At 39.8% G+C, this 14,388-nt stretch overlaps 1 protein-coding gene across 5 annotated transcripts in view; it reads left to right on the forward strand.

Annotated features, from left to right (window-relative positions):
* Positions 1-172: 172 nt before the first annotated feature.
* PRDM5 (PR/SET domain 5) overlaps positions 173-14,388 on the forward strand; it is an 81,076-nt gene continuing 66,860 nt past the window's right edge. For 2 of the 5 annotated variants that reach the window (XM_015861927.1, XM_015861928.1), the window contains exons 1-2: positions 5,288-5,473; positions 10,788-10,871. In XM_015861927.1, coding sequence (XP_015717413.1) covers positions 5,381-5,473; positions 10,788-10,871 — 177 coding nt within the window. In that variant the 5' untranslated portion in view covers positions 5,288-5,380. Of the gene's footprint in view, positions 256-5,287; positions 5,474-8,178; positions 9,240-10,787; positions 10,872-11,372; positions 11,432-14,388 lie in introns of those variants that run through there. The other 3 variants (XM_015861929.1, XM_015861931.2, XM_015861932.1) reach the window with 3 other exon arrangements.

The raw sequence follows: 14,388 nt of genomic DNA on the forward strand, positions 1-14,388 counted from the left end.
CTCAAGTAATGTGATACATGGGAAGTTGGTAATCACAGCCTGAACCTCTGATTAATCAGCTGAAGCAAGTTTCGGGTCAGCTGTGGGAGCACAGGTGAGGGTAATTCAGCTGTGCTCCCAGAAGGGGTGGAGCCTGACTCCACCCCCTCTAGACCTTATTTAAGGGCTGACCACCACCAAAGCAGTATCTCTTTGAGACTGCTCCTTGGTGGAGATTGCCTCAGTGTTTTCCAGCAGGCTGAAGACCTCTATTAGGTGAGTCTTTCCTTTAAATAACCTTTTGGATATTTATTGCCACCTCTCTTGTACCATCTTTGCATTATTGTCACTATACATCACTGTACGTGTGATTACACAAGCTGGAAGTTTCCAGAGTATTCCAATGCAAAATATGAATGAGCAAAGATCTTTTCTGCCCTGGTTTGGATATTGCAGCGTAGAAAGGTTGGGAAACCATTTGCAATGAACCTATATAAACTTGTCACGAGCAGCAAGCCTTCTAGGATCTCTATCAGCTACCAGAACCAAATTCTGATATTGCTATGGGTGCTGCAAAAAGCTAATATTCTAATACTTAGGATGCACAGGACTACTAAGAGGAGAAAATAGCACTTGCCTTTCTGATTTCAGTTGGTTGTGAGAGGGGCAGGAGAAGAAGGAAAGGAAAGAAATGTCAAGTAAACTTTTAAGGATAATAGCGTCCCATCTAAACCATGTGTGTCCAACCTGATAGTTTTATGATTTTTATTGTCCTCATTTTTGTGTTTTAATAGTAAGTATTAAACCTGTTTTGTTACTTATAGGCTTTAACTATAGTATGTTTTTTTTTTTTTTTTTATGACCCAAGACAATACCTCTTCACACAATATGGCCCAGCCTGGCCAAAATAGTGGATGCCCATAATTCTAAACAAAGGATTACCAATTAAAAACCATTCTTTCTTCTGGAGAACAGTTTTCTGTTTTTTTTTTTTCCTCTAAGGTGTGGCATGCTTCAGGGGCTGGCATGCATACTTCAGGAATCTTGAAGATCATTTTGTCCTTAAATCTTTCTATTTCTTCTTAGAATATGACATGTTAACTTATTAAGTCTGACCCTTAATTAACTGTTCCTTGGGTGGAGAGAGCATCTTAACATGCTTCTGGTGTGATGTTGCAACAAGTATTAGAACTCCAGATGAATAACTTGTAATTGTTTTGTTTGTCCCAACACATGGATTTCTTCCATGGAATTCCATTTGGGACGCACCAGCCTCCATGTCTGTGTTAAAGCTTTCTCCTGAAAATACCTTATGCCTTTCACAAGGATATTATGTAAGCAGTTCCTGAAACTGTCAGACTTTAAATCTAAGGGCTATTAGATGCCCTAGTGTTTTCTCTTAATGCTTCATGCAGTTCTAGATGAGTAACTACAGTCTAATATAGAAACTAAATATGTTTCTCTCTGTGATAGATTGCCTATGAGTAATGACCCGCTATTTGCATTTTGGGGTTGGGGTGAAGAGTGAAGTAGTGAAGTGGTTTTTTGTTTTGCTTTTGTTTTCTTTTTTCTTAATTGCTCAGCATTGTGTAGACTATGGGTATGCCATAAGAAGCTCATTAGAAAGAAAGCATCTAACCATGTCTACCCTGATGTATGCACAAGTAATTCAGAAAGTAAAAAAACAGGAATACGAAATATTTGAAAGGCAATTTTGTTCAGTCAATTTTGAGTAGTTAGACTATAAGAGAACATCTATTTAGCTATTATATAAAAAGTACAGGTACTTTTATGTAAAAGTAAGACAATGAAAGATGAAATTAAGAATAGAAAACTTAAAAATAATTAGCATTTATGTTATAAAAGTCCAAATTGGAGTGTTATACCTTTTAAATAACTTAATAGATTACTTGTCCTTTGTTATTCACTGTGTTATGTGGTGCAGGTTGAAACTAAAAATGTGGTTTTGGTTTTATTTTATTTTCAATATGTTACTTCACAATGACTTGTTATACTTTGAGATATATTCCTCAGACATTTTTGGTCCCCAACAATTCATTTGATTTACTTGGTAGAAATGAACTCCAAAAAGTTTCAAAGCATTCTTCTTAAAAGTATTAGGCCAATAGAAATGGGACACAGCTGTCCCTTTGTATTTCTTTCCATATTTTTTTGCAAGTACATTTTGTAAATAGCAACTGAAGTATTCATAGCAATGTAAAACAAAAATGAAGTTATGCTATTAATACTAGGAAACAAAACATAAAGTAACGGTAGCTGTGTTAATTAAAACTGTAATGAACCAGATAAAGCAGAAACACTGCAAATTATAATGGTAACTGAGAAAGAACAATGGAACTTATCTCAAAGTCCTTTCCACAAATCCTATCCCAGTGTGACGTAAATGTGTGTGTGGGGAGGGGGGAACAAAGCATAACCCTCAGTGCTCAAAGCTCGTTTAGGTGGTGGCGTTAAGTTTGATATGTCCATTTTGTAATTTTTACACCTATCTTCATAGTTCCTGGTTGGGTTAATTTAAATGTAGTTTATGTATCTAAAATAAAAATTCTCACGTATGTGCTAGTGTAGTCTTATAACTGCAATCAATTATATTCCATGCAGTGAAACAGAAAATGAAAATTGTTTACATTTCCTTATAAACTCAGTGCTCCCTCAGGAAAAGGAAGGGGCTGACTGAGCTTTCCTACACCTGGTTGGCTGTAGGATTTCACACTGAAAGAAAGTAAAGTTTTTAATTATTTGTATATAGTATTTGTATATAATTAATTGTATATTTGTATATTTCAACAGCGTTAATGTTTTTTTCAGTGCTCTGGATTAATTCAGGTTCTCAACTTTAGGTAAAACCAGTGTGTTTCACGTGCAGACTCCACTCTACTCTTTAACCTCTCTATAGTCCTTTTCCTAGGACTCTGCCTACAGAGAACTGTTATTTGAAATCTCATGGGATCCTATTGATACACCTTTTCTTAATTATATGAGCAAATAATTTCATATTGTGTACAAAGCTTAACTGCTTTCTTCCTATTCTTGGAACATCATCTACTGTTGTTTAGCCCAGCTGTGGCAGATCAACCTTCTTGAGTAATAACAGTATTGTCATTAAACTGGGCCAAGGACTTTCATACAAGTCTCTTACATTTTCTCTGGATGACTGTGGTTTCTGCATGTGATCTTTGTCCAAGTTGTGCACACAAACCAGTTTCTCAGGCATTGTTTTAGAACACAAGTGCCACTCACCAGTGCAGTTAAGCCACCTAGGCAATGCTGAATAGTTCCTGGCAATGGAGTTAGTTGTTTCTGTGAATGCAAACATTCCTGGACTGATTGTCACCCTGCCCTCAATTGCACCTGTCTTAGTGCAAGTGCCAAGAAAAACTATCTGAATACAAAGCAAAGAGAGAAACACCATGGCAGGTGTTTCTGAGGGAGTGGAGAGCTTGAAGATAGCAAGTCATTGTGTGTGGTGATTTAACTCTGTAAAGTACTGATAACACTTTGAAATATCAAGTACAGTGAATGTTTGGCAGTGACTTTCTGAGAAGAAATCAGTAGATCAGTGCAGATCGCAGTTCATAGGCTTTTGGTAAGAGGCTTTGGGTAATGAACACAAAGGCATACTTCTCAGTCTCAGAAAATGGCCTTTTCAGTGTGCTGACACAAATGTTTTCCATGCTTGTTTGTTCAAGCCTTTACTGAGAAAGATATCCATCTGTTTTGCACTTTCTCTTATTTGATAGTTGTTTGTATACGTGGAGAGAGCCTTAGAGGCAACCTTGCCTGGCTACTACAGACTGATGGTTCATTAGACTGAGACAGCAAAGTCACTTCTGTCAGTGTAGTTATATAACATGATATGAGTTCTTCAATATGCCTTCCAACTGCTGCCAGCTATGCCAGCAAAACCTGCTGTACATATACCTTTTTGCAGAACTGGGTTGTTTCAGAGATGACTTTGGTATGCCAGCAAGAGAATTCCTTTTGCTGGTGTATCTATCATTCTCAGCTAATAATGTTCATGACAGAGGACAACAGCAGGCTATATGCACCAAATACAAAACAGTAATTCAGAAGCATAATTCTCCACTCTTGCTGTTGATTAACAAAGTCTCTTCTCACTGGTGACAAGGGACAGGACGAGGGGAAATGGCCTCAAGCTGCGCTAGGGCAAGTTTAGGTTGGATATTAGGAAGCACTTCTTTACAGAAAGGGTAATTAAACACTGGAATAGGCTCCCCAGGGAGGTGGTTGAGTCACTGTCCCTGGCTGTGCTTAAGAGCCGTTTGGATGTGTTGCTCAGGGATATGATTTAGCAGTGGATTTTTAGAGTTAGGGTACTATGGTTAGGCTGCAGTTGGATCTTCAAGGTCTTTTCCAACCTGGGTAATTCTATGATTCTATGATGAACATACACATGTAATGATATGAGCCTTTCAATATTTCTGTCTATTCTGGGTCACTTGGAGTTTTGAGATCTCTCCCTCCATGAATTTGCATATAGGAAAAAATAGAGAAGCTGTAACGTATCACCTTTATGTTCAACAGTGTCACCTTTATGTTCAACAAGGCTGATTTTATCCTTTGCAGTGTCCTTTGTATGAACCAGAAAGGGTAATACCAACAGCACGTGAAGCTTATATGTATAGATGACTAATTAAACTCAGAAAAAAAACCAATCTGTAATGGTGCCAGGGCAGTTGTGGATATCCAATTTGCATGATAACATCCATAGTGCCACAAAAGGAGAGATTGTTTTGGCTTCTTTCCTATTTTTCTTAAACTGATCTATTAACTATTTTGTTTTTGTTTTGGGGTGGGGGGGAAGGGGGAGGGGAAGGAAGGAATTGCTGAGGACTTCATGAAGTGAAAATAACTTCTAAAATATTCATAGTCCTTGGAAAATGGCAGAAAAGTGTGCTAATATTTTAATTTTATATGAACTAAGACAGATTGGCCTCAATTCAAGAAAGCATCCTAGCATAGAAAAATATCAAGTTCAGCTGTGCATATGGAAGATTTGGCACCGGATCTTCATTAAAAGATTAAGTTTTGCTGTTATTCTTAAAACTGAAACTATAGGCCTGGATACATTGTTTCCTCTTTGTTCAGTGTAACAACCTATCTGGAAATGGATCCAGCCCCTCAGCGGCTCGTAACACTCAACTGATTCACGACGGTCGCTGCCCCGCCGGGCGAGCGCGTCCCCTGCCGGCGCCCCGCCGCCTCTGCCCGGCCGCGGCGGGCAGGCTCCTCCCTCCTCCTCCTTAGGAGCGGGACGAGCCCCGCACCCAGCCCCTCTTCCTGCCCCCTCCCCCGGTGCAATGGAAGTCCCCGGGAATCCTCCTTCCCGCTAGCAGGCGGCGGCCCGGCCCGGTACAAAATGCTGGGCATGTACGTGCCGGACAGGTTTGCCCTGAAGTCGTCCAAAGTGCAGGACGGGATGGGGCTCTACACGGCCCGCAGAGTGAAGAAGGTGGGTGACGGCCTGGGAGCGGCGGCGCGGCCCGGCGGGGAGCCGCTGCCACGTATCCCGGCAGAGCGGGACGGCTCAGCCCCGTTCTATCGGCGCTCAACCCACTTCCGCACGGCTGGGCTCCTTCTACCCGGGTCCGGCCGGTGCCCGGCGGGGCGGTGTGTCTGGGCGAGCACGGGGAGCGGGACGGCCGGCCCGGCTACCTGCGGCGGCTGTGCTCAGCGGGCTGCTGCTTTCCCGGCTTGTCCCGACTTCATTTCGTGCTTCTGGGTTCGTTTAGTCCTCCCGGGGGCGGAGGTGCCCGTCTGTCGTGCGCAGGCTCCTGCCTCTTCCCAGCCGCTGCAGCCCGGCAGGCGAAGGGTTAATTCCTCGCTTTCGGAGCCGCATCCCCGGGACTGGAGAGGTTGTGATCCGCAGCTACCCGCATATCCCACCTATCTCAAACAGTCCGTGGCCCTTGGTGCTCGATGACTTAAGGGAAAAACCTTTTAATTGTTTGGAGTCCCTATTAAAACTGCTCGGTTGACACTTTTAAACAACTTGTTTCAACCGCTAGAGGCATACCTGAAGTCGTGAACCCTGCATTTCTCTGCACTTCTACTTACTTTAAATGATTTGCTTTACATCTTTAGCCAGGTTTTGGTGCTGATTTGGTTGGGAGGTCTGCCAGGTCTTTGCAGTTGTCCACCAGGCTTAAACACCGTAGAGAAGGTGTTCCACATGGTTGTTCAGTCACTGTCCCTGGATGTGTTTAAGACCCATTTGGATGTGGTGCTCAGGGATATGATTTAGCAGAGGGTTGTTAGGGTACTATGGTTAGGCTGTAGTTAGACTTGATGATCCTCGGGGTCTTTTCCAACCTGGGTAACTCTATGATTCTCATTTCTAAGGCCTCCTTTAGGGAGAGAAAGGAGGTAGGAGGCAATCAAGGTTTTTATCAGTTGGCTTAATGTTTTCTTTTCCGCTGAGGGTCTGAACTCTGATATTAAACCTTTGGGAATTCACACACGAAGGAGAATTGTAGACTGCTATCGCACGTGCGTCCCTGGACTCTGAAATAGAATGAACTTGAGAGTGAAAGTGATCAAAATTGATGTCTGCGTGTCAGTATCAGCTGAAGGTCTGAATCCCCTTCCTTCATACTGTTTGAAATTGAACCCTTAGATCTGCATGCTGGGAAGAATAGCTCTTTTTTCTTGCTAGAGCTGCTCTGCATCGCTTTTGAAGTTCCTGTTATGGACTTGGTTTTTGTTTGGCATTGAATCCACTGTGCTTTTATAATTTTACCAACAGGTATGGTATGCAAAGCCCTTCAGAAGCACGTGCCTGACTTTGCTCCTCAGTAGGATGAGGAATCAGCCTCTGAGTCGCCCTATGGAAACTGGGCATTGCTTAGTACGAGCATTCCTAGAAGTGGTTAAAGACTTAAGCACAATGTGTTACCTCAGCTGTTCAGAGAACAGTAGATGTGTAAAAAGTACAAATAGTACACTGGATATCCCCATGGAAAAGAAATCACATCTGAGACACTTCCAACTTTCTTCCTGCCTGGTAGTGAGTGAGGCAGCAGTACTATGCTTCATGGCTTTGATACGGAGTAGTTAACAGCTGTCAAATAATTAATTGTTAATTAATTCCTTGAAACTCTGACAGTAGTTGCTGAATACGATGCTGTAAAATAAAATCTGTGTTCTTGAGTAGTTAATAGTGCACCTCAGCCTGGAGAAAAGAAAGCTGTGGCGTGACCTCATTGCAGCCTTTCAGAACCTAAAGGGAGCCTATAAGCAGGAAGGGAGTCAGCTCTTTACAAGGGTAGATAATGGCATGACAAGGGGAAATGGTTTTAAGTTGAAGGAGGGAAGATTTAGGTTGGATGTCAGGGGGAAGTTCTTTACTATGAGAGTGGTGAGGTGCTGGAACAGGCTGCCCAGATAGGTTATGGATGCCCCATCCCTGGAGGTGTTCAAGGCCAGGCTGAATGGGGCCCAGGGCAGCCTGGTCTAATGTTAAATGTGAAGGTTGGTGGCCCTGCCTGTGGTGGAGGGGTTGGAGATTCATGATCCTTGAGGTCCCTTCCAACCTGGGTCATTCTGTGATTCTTTTATTTCCTATTGTTTCTGCACAGCTGTAATTGGAAGTCAAGCACACTTCAGATGATCTTATATCAAAAACTGCAGTAACAACTGTCCAGGTGTTAAATACTCATGAAGTAGGCCTTAGAAAATTATATTATTTGCAACATTTTGGAAATGGTGTGATTTGGAAATGGTGTGTTTTGAGCTGCTGTTACCTGCCATCTGCCTTTGTGCCTTCAGGCATTATGCAACATTTCCAGTTTTTAATACTTTTTTTTTTTTTTTTTTTTTTGTCTGAAGGTGTACAAAGTGAAATCTTTCGGGTTTGTTTTGTGACCTTTACAAAAGCTGTCATTGTCTTGTGGTGTTTTATTTTATTTTTTCTCCAGCATCTGGCATTTGGCTGCAGCACCAGTATGATGAGACCCCTGGTATAATCACGAGAGAGAGAGCTACTGCATTTCTCAGTGTTCTGCTGAGATCAGAACAAGATTAGTCATGTGCTGAAAAGCAGCTCTTTTGAATGATGTGCCTTTCATAACCTCAGTCATTTTTCGACTGTCTTAAGACTGCTTCATTGATCTGGGAGGAAGTCTTACTATGTTTTTGACCTATATATTCATTATGACAGTGTACTTATTGGCTAGGACTAATAGAAATATTGGGAAAAGAAATAATGTTTAAGGCTGAATAGATAATGGTGCTTATCCCCAGGGACTTTTGTGTTGCAAGACCCCTGGTTTTGTGTCTCTAATTTCTGCTTTCTCTCCAAGTTTGAGGAGCCATAAAAAGCATTTAGAAGTTGGAGTCATCTCCAGTTCATGTTATGTTCTCTTTACATTAGAGGTGGGCGTCCTGCCTTTTGCTTTCTCTATTGTTTTGAGCTTCCAGAAGGGCTTAAACATATTGCAGTAGAGGTTTATTAGCCTGGAGTAGTTGAGCTAGGAATGACATATGGTGTTTCATGTTTTCAGTCGGTATGCACTACTAAGCTGTTGCTGTGTTTCACCCCAGAGGCGATGCGGGGTTCAGTGATGGGTAAAATTAATCCTGTAGGTGCTTTATCTGGTAGCTAGGCATCTTTTGGCGTGTGAGGATGGAAGTATTGCTGAGGTGAGTGTTGCAGAAACCTCTAAAGTAGTTAAGGAATTAATTCATCACTTTCTGTTCACTGGAGTGTTATTCTGCTGCTGAAGTGATTGTGTGAGACTAGCTATCAAAGGTTCCATATTCGTTATGACTTTAAATTATTTTTGTATTAAATTTATGGAGAATTTATCTTCTCTGCATAGAACAGAACTAATCCAGCTTATATGAGCTTCTTTTCATCTTGATAATTGTTATAAGTAACTGGAGATTCTGCAGATACATTTACGCTCTTCTTCAGAGCTCAGCAGTTGTGGTGAGCTATTTTCCTTTCTGCACTAAAACTACTTGATGCTTTGTAAGGAAATGGGAAAAGCAAGTTCAGCTTGTCATGAGGTATCTCCTCCAGAAGAGGCCTACCTTATCTTTACTGAGCCTAAAAGGACCATACACCTCTAGAACAGAATTACTTTGCTCTCATGTTGACTTCTTCCTTAACCTAAGTGAACAGCACAGCAAATGGTCTCCCTTCTAACATCTGCGTGGCCCCTATTAGACAGTGCTGTGCTGCAGGAGAAGCTGAGGACATTGGTGGCTGTGCACAGGTAATTGTACTGATCATATTTCGCCTTCATTGCAGATGGAGTAAAAGAAGAAGGGAATATCAGTTGAGTGTTAAACCCTAGGAGATGTAAGCTGGCAAGAGACAACCAGTGACCTCATATGATTAACTGGAATAGAAAACAGAGGGAAGTGAAGGAGGGGAAGCCCCATAGTGCCAATATTTGCTATTCCTGCCCATATTTGTGTCCCCATTTATGATTTGGACTCCAATTGTTCTCTGGTGTTCTTGTCTTTTTAGCTCCTTTTTTTTTTTTTTTTTTTTTTTTTTAAAACTGGTCTTTCTAATGATATCTTTGTTGAGCATAGTTTCTAAACTATTGCCTCTCAATTCTGTGTTATTATTATGCAATGCCTATTTTTTCTTTGTTACCCCGTCAGATTTAATTATATATACATACATATATATATATGTATATATATAATTTCTTTTACACACACACTTTAAATTAGGAAAAGTCATCATGTAGGTTTTCTATGCCATTTTTTCATTGACACTACACATGCAGGCAAGGAAGGAAAAGGGGGAAATATGTAGCAGACTGTTCCTAGGATTGTAGAATGTGCCTGTGGGGGGTATTTTCAGAGAAGATCGATCCATTTATTAGCTAAAACGTTGTAAAGTTGAAACAAAGTTGTTTCTTATTGTGTGGTTTTAACCTGTAATGCCTTAAAGTATATTAAAACCTTTCTATTTCAATACCGCCTAAAGGAAAGTAGCATTCTGCATTCCAGTTCATATGGCTTGTCATTGCAAATAAGGAGAAGTGGGGAAAAAGAAGTTAGACCTATATAAGCTCTGGTCATAGAATTTGCCCTGGTTGTAGAATTTACCCTGCTGCTGGCATGACATCTGGAAAAGAAAAAAGAAAGAAAAACACTGAGCACCAAACCCCAAGATGTTTGGAAGGACATATCAATGGATGCTTTCACAGTATGTGTTAGGGCGCGCAGGTGTTAGAACATTTTAATTTTGTTTTTGAAGGCTTAAATTAATTCAGAGGCACGTGCATACTCCTGCTTTTTAAAATAAATCCCTCTGTATGTTCAAAACCTCAAAACTACTCAGTGATTTGATTTGGGGCACTTCAAAAAGTAGTGTTGCAAATAATCCTGCAAGTAAATCTAATGAAAACTTTGTGCTTGCCCAGATGTCAAATCCTTTACATTTAGTAGGATGTCTACTGCAAAGTGATTTCTAAGAATCCAATGTGACTTGTGATTATAACTGTTATTTAAAATCCGGAAAAAGTGTTATTTGCTAAATTGGGAATTAAGTGTAAAGAGGAAATATCATTATTTAGAGATCCTCCAAGCCATAAAAACAGTGCGAATGAGATTGAACTCACAATGTTGTGAATGTTTCTGCCAGACAGTGGGTTTCCAAAGGAAAACTGCCCTTTACTATTTGAAGCTAAAACTGAGACCTCTGCTGGACACTGGAAATTCATTGGCTTTTTTCTTTTTCTCTTCCTTTTCTTTTTTTTCCTCGCATCCTCACTGATTCATTTTCATTTATAATCATTTCTTAGGGTGAAAAATTTGGCCCCTTTGCAGGGGAGAAGCGAATGCCTCAGGAACTGGATGAGAACACAGACTGCAGGCTCATGTGGGAAGTAAGTAGTCCACAGCAACATGATTACACCCAGTGAAAACAGCTCCAGAAATTGTTTTACTGTAACCCCTTTCCCATTCCTGTTCCCTTTCCCATTCCATTGCATTCAAACTTAAAGTTACTGTGAGTAGTCTTTGTACTTACTGACAATGTTTAAGGACATTTTTTTGAGATAGAGAAATTGCTTCTTTTAAAGGATAATGGATAAAGGAATAGCAAATGATAATTTCTTATCAGTGAAATGTGAAGATATGAAAGCACAACAGCACAGTGAAAAATTGTTGAATACTGTGAAAATAAATGAAAGTAATTAAAGTCGTTTGAATATAGGAAGGTGGTTGTCAGTTACAAGATACTGATTTATGGTTACCAACAGGTGTAAGCTGATATAAAACATTCTCTACTGTGATGTTTGTAACATTTGGTAATTCTATGATAATTGTATGATAAATAGTATAATGAAAGTTTCTGTATTTACCAGCATTTGTAATTCTTTGTGTAGATACGAAGAACTTTAGTAAGATGAAAACCTGGTGCTATGGGCAAAGGAAGGTAAAAAAGGTACATGAAGGGGGTTTTCAGGGCTCTTCTAAACTTGTTTGTAACACCTGCTTTTTGCTTCTGTTCCATCCTTGTCGTCTTTTCTGCTACTGGAAAAGATACTCATTTTCAAGCTTCTTGGAGCTTCTTGGTTTTCAGTGGTTAGGCATGGAAGGGTGATGGTTATTTTGATGTTGTATGGCATGGTGCAAAAACTTAGGCTTGACATCTGCCTTAAAGGATTATCCATGCATTTATGGGGTGGGGATGGTGGGAAGCCAACCCATAATACAGCAAACCAAACTTATTTAAAACAAACAAACCAAAAAACAACCAACACTTCTGGCATAAACATCACTGAGATCCTTATAAAGAGAGAACAGTGTTATTGTGGTCTTAGTGCAGCTGTAAATAGATTCAATGAAGTAGAATGATGTGTGAAGGAATACTAAAAGCTGAACGTTTGTCTTTTTAAACCTAGTTGCAGTTTAAATCCAGAGATGGAGTGGCAAAAACACTGCTAGCTGAGTGTTAACTCAAGTCTATGAATTCCTGTATCTTTGTTTATCCCTTTTCCCTCAAATCTGTTGTTTTGTTTTTTACATTAGGGACTTACCCAAAGTATCTGTTCCTACAGAGGTGTAGACAATTCCTTCCCCTGATTTCCTTGGTTATGTATCAAGAGCAACTGTTCTCATCTTGTTTGTTCTCAGCTGAAGAAACAACAACAATACAATGTGCTTTTGTTACAGTTGTTTGCTGAATATGTGTTAATAGGCCCTGGCTTACTTTCCTTTTCATAATGTTTCTGCAGTTTATTTTAAATTAATAAAATATTTGAGCTAGAACAAGGCTTTTAGAAGGGATGGTAGGTGGATTATAGGAGCTTTCTAGCTCCTATAGGTTTTTAAATTGGTTGGAAAGCCATATGAGCTTCCAGATGTCTTATTGCTGATGATTAAATGAGATTTATCTGTTTCTGTAAGTCAAAAAATAAAAGGGAAATACATGTATTTATTGATGACACTAATATGACCCCATTGACAGCAAACCAGAAAATGAGATTTTTATGAGCTGTTCTAAAACCTTTTCATAATATCTTGTTGTAACCTAGTTTTGAAAGCCTTGAAAAGATTCCTGCATACCAAATTTTATGACTTCCTGAATGTTTGAGCCTAAGTTGTTCATGTTTACTGAAGTTGATCTGAACACGAACTTTATATTATAATTTGAATCATGCTGGGAGTAGTCTTAAGTTGAAAATTGAGACCAGGAATGCAGAAAGTAAGAAGTAAAACAGTCCAAGTAAATGGTTATTCCAGAGACTGTGGGAGGCAGTCATAGCAACCAGCCAAGTTTGTGTGTAGTCAGCTGTACCAAATATATTAAAAATAATTAAGTTGATGACTATTAGATGAGGGAACTTTAAGACAACTCGCAGTTCGGCTGCATTAAAAAAAAAACAAAAAACAATACACTTTCAGAGAGGGCACCTTATGAAAGAAAGCTAAATAGTAGAAGTTTTTCAAAGGTCAAGTAAAAATGAATCTTAAAGGAGCATTTTTTTTCTTGGTAAGTGGTTTTTGAGTTCTTAACTTTAACTTTGTGGAATGGTTTTCTGTAAGGGAATTTATTATGTGCGTTTCTAGTGGTATAGAATAGTGGTCTCTGATGTGGCCTGTCTTGAGCAAGCTATTCTTCTTTCTCTGAGACCAGCATTGTGAGTTGGCATCTTTAAGACATCATGCTGAGATGGAATTCATGAGTCATAGAATCTTTTGAGTTGGAAGGGACCTTTAAAGGTCATCTAGTCCAACCCCTCTGCAATGAAGCTGTAGGGACACCTACAGCTACATCAGGTTGCTCAGAGCCCCATCCAGCTTGAAATGTGTGTTATGTTTTTCTTTGGTCTTTGGGAAAACATGGAACCTAAAGGAATTTATTGGGTCGAATGAATTAAAAACAGTTCTAAGAACATTAAGATTTGTGTTTTAATAAAATGTAGCAGAGTGCTACTTGTCTGTCCCTAATCTGTTCATTCAAAAAGCTCCAGTAGGTTGCGGTGGGACTGGGGGAAGGGGAGGAGGAAAGGGGTGGGGGGAGTGGTATATACTGGGGGATGTTACTCTTACCTTTGTAAATAGTTACTGGCTGGAATATTTTATTTACGAGTTGATGGACAAATGAAAAAACAGTCAATGCTGTAGTAACCATTTAGTTAGAAATAATAAAAAAAGATGGGAAAATGTCTGGATGCCTTTGTGCTTTTTCTTTCTTGCTGTTGATAAGCCATCTTCCAACTGTGCTTCAGCTGCTAAGCCACTAAGTCTGGCCAAATTGCATGTTGTACCAGTTAGCAGTACAGCTAGTTAATGCTGATGATTTGTGAGTTTTGTTCCTATTCTTAGCATCCTACTAGCGCCTTGATTAACTACTGCTTTGTTGGTCTGTGTTAGTGTAACTGACAGAGCGATTTTAAATTATGTGTATTTGCTTGAAGAGAAAGTGCTCTGGGGCAAGAACAGAATAATCTTTAGGTATTAAATTTCATGGAGGTTTTTACCTCTGGAGGATCAAATGTCCTTTTTAATATTTATTGTTCCCTTCAGGATGGAAAGGGAGGATATCTATTCAGTTTATTTTGTTTACTATTCCTAACTGAGAAAGTGGTATTCTTTTCAATAGTTAGGTTGTGGCAAACATATACTTTTTGGTCTGGCACACGTTAAAACTGGAAAGACTTAATCCTTCCTCAGATACTCCGACTTATGGAGGAGGAATGTTTAGGATAGGGGTGGCACTTAATACATTGTGTAATGCTGAGTGATACACATCTCAGGTTTGGTTTCTGTGTATCTGCCAAGATTGCTTTCTTCATTGTTACATTAAATCCAAGAGCAGATACATGCTAGCAAAGAGACTTTCTGGGGAAGCCAATACTCATGTTTATTTGTATTAAAAAGCAAAACATATGTTTC

Source organism: Coturnix japonica, chromosome 4, assembly GCF_001577835.2.
Source record: "Coturnix japonica isolate 7356 chromosome 4, Coturnix japonica 2.1, whole genome shotgun sequence".
NCBI classification, from domain to species: Eukaryota; Metazoa; Chordata; class Aves; order Galliformes; family Phasianidae; genus Coturnix; species Coturnix japonica.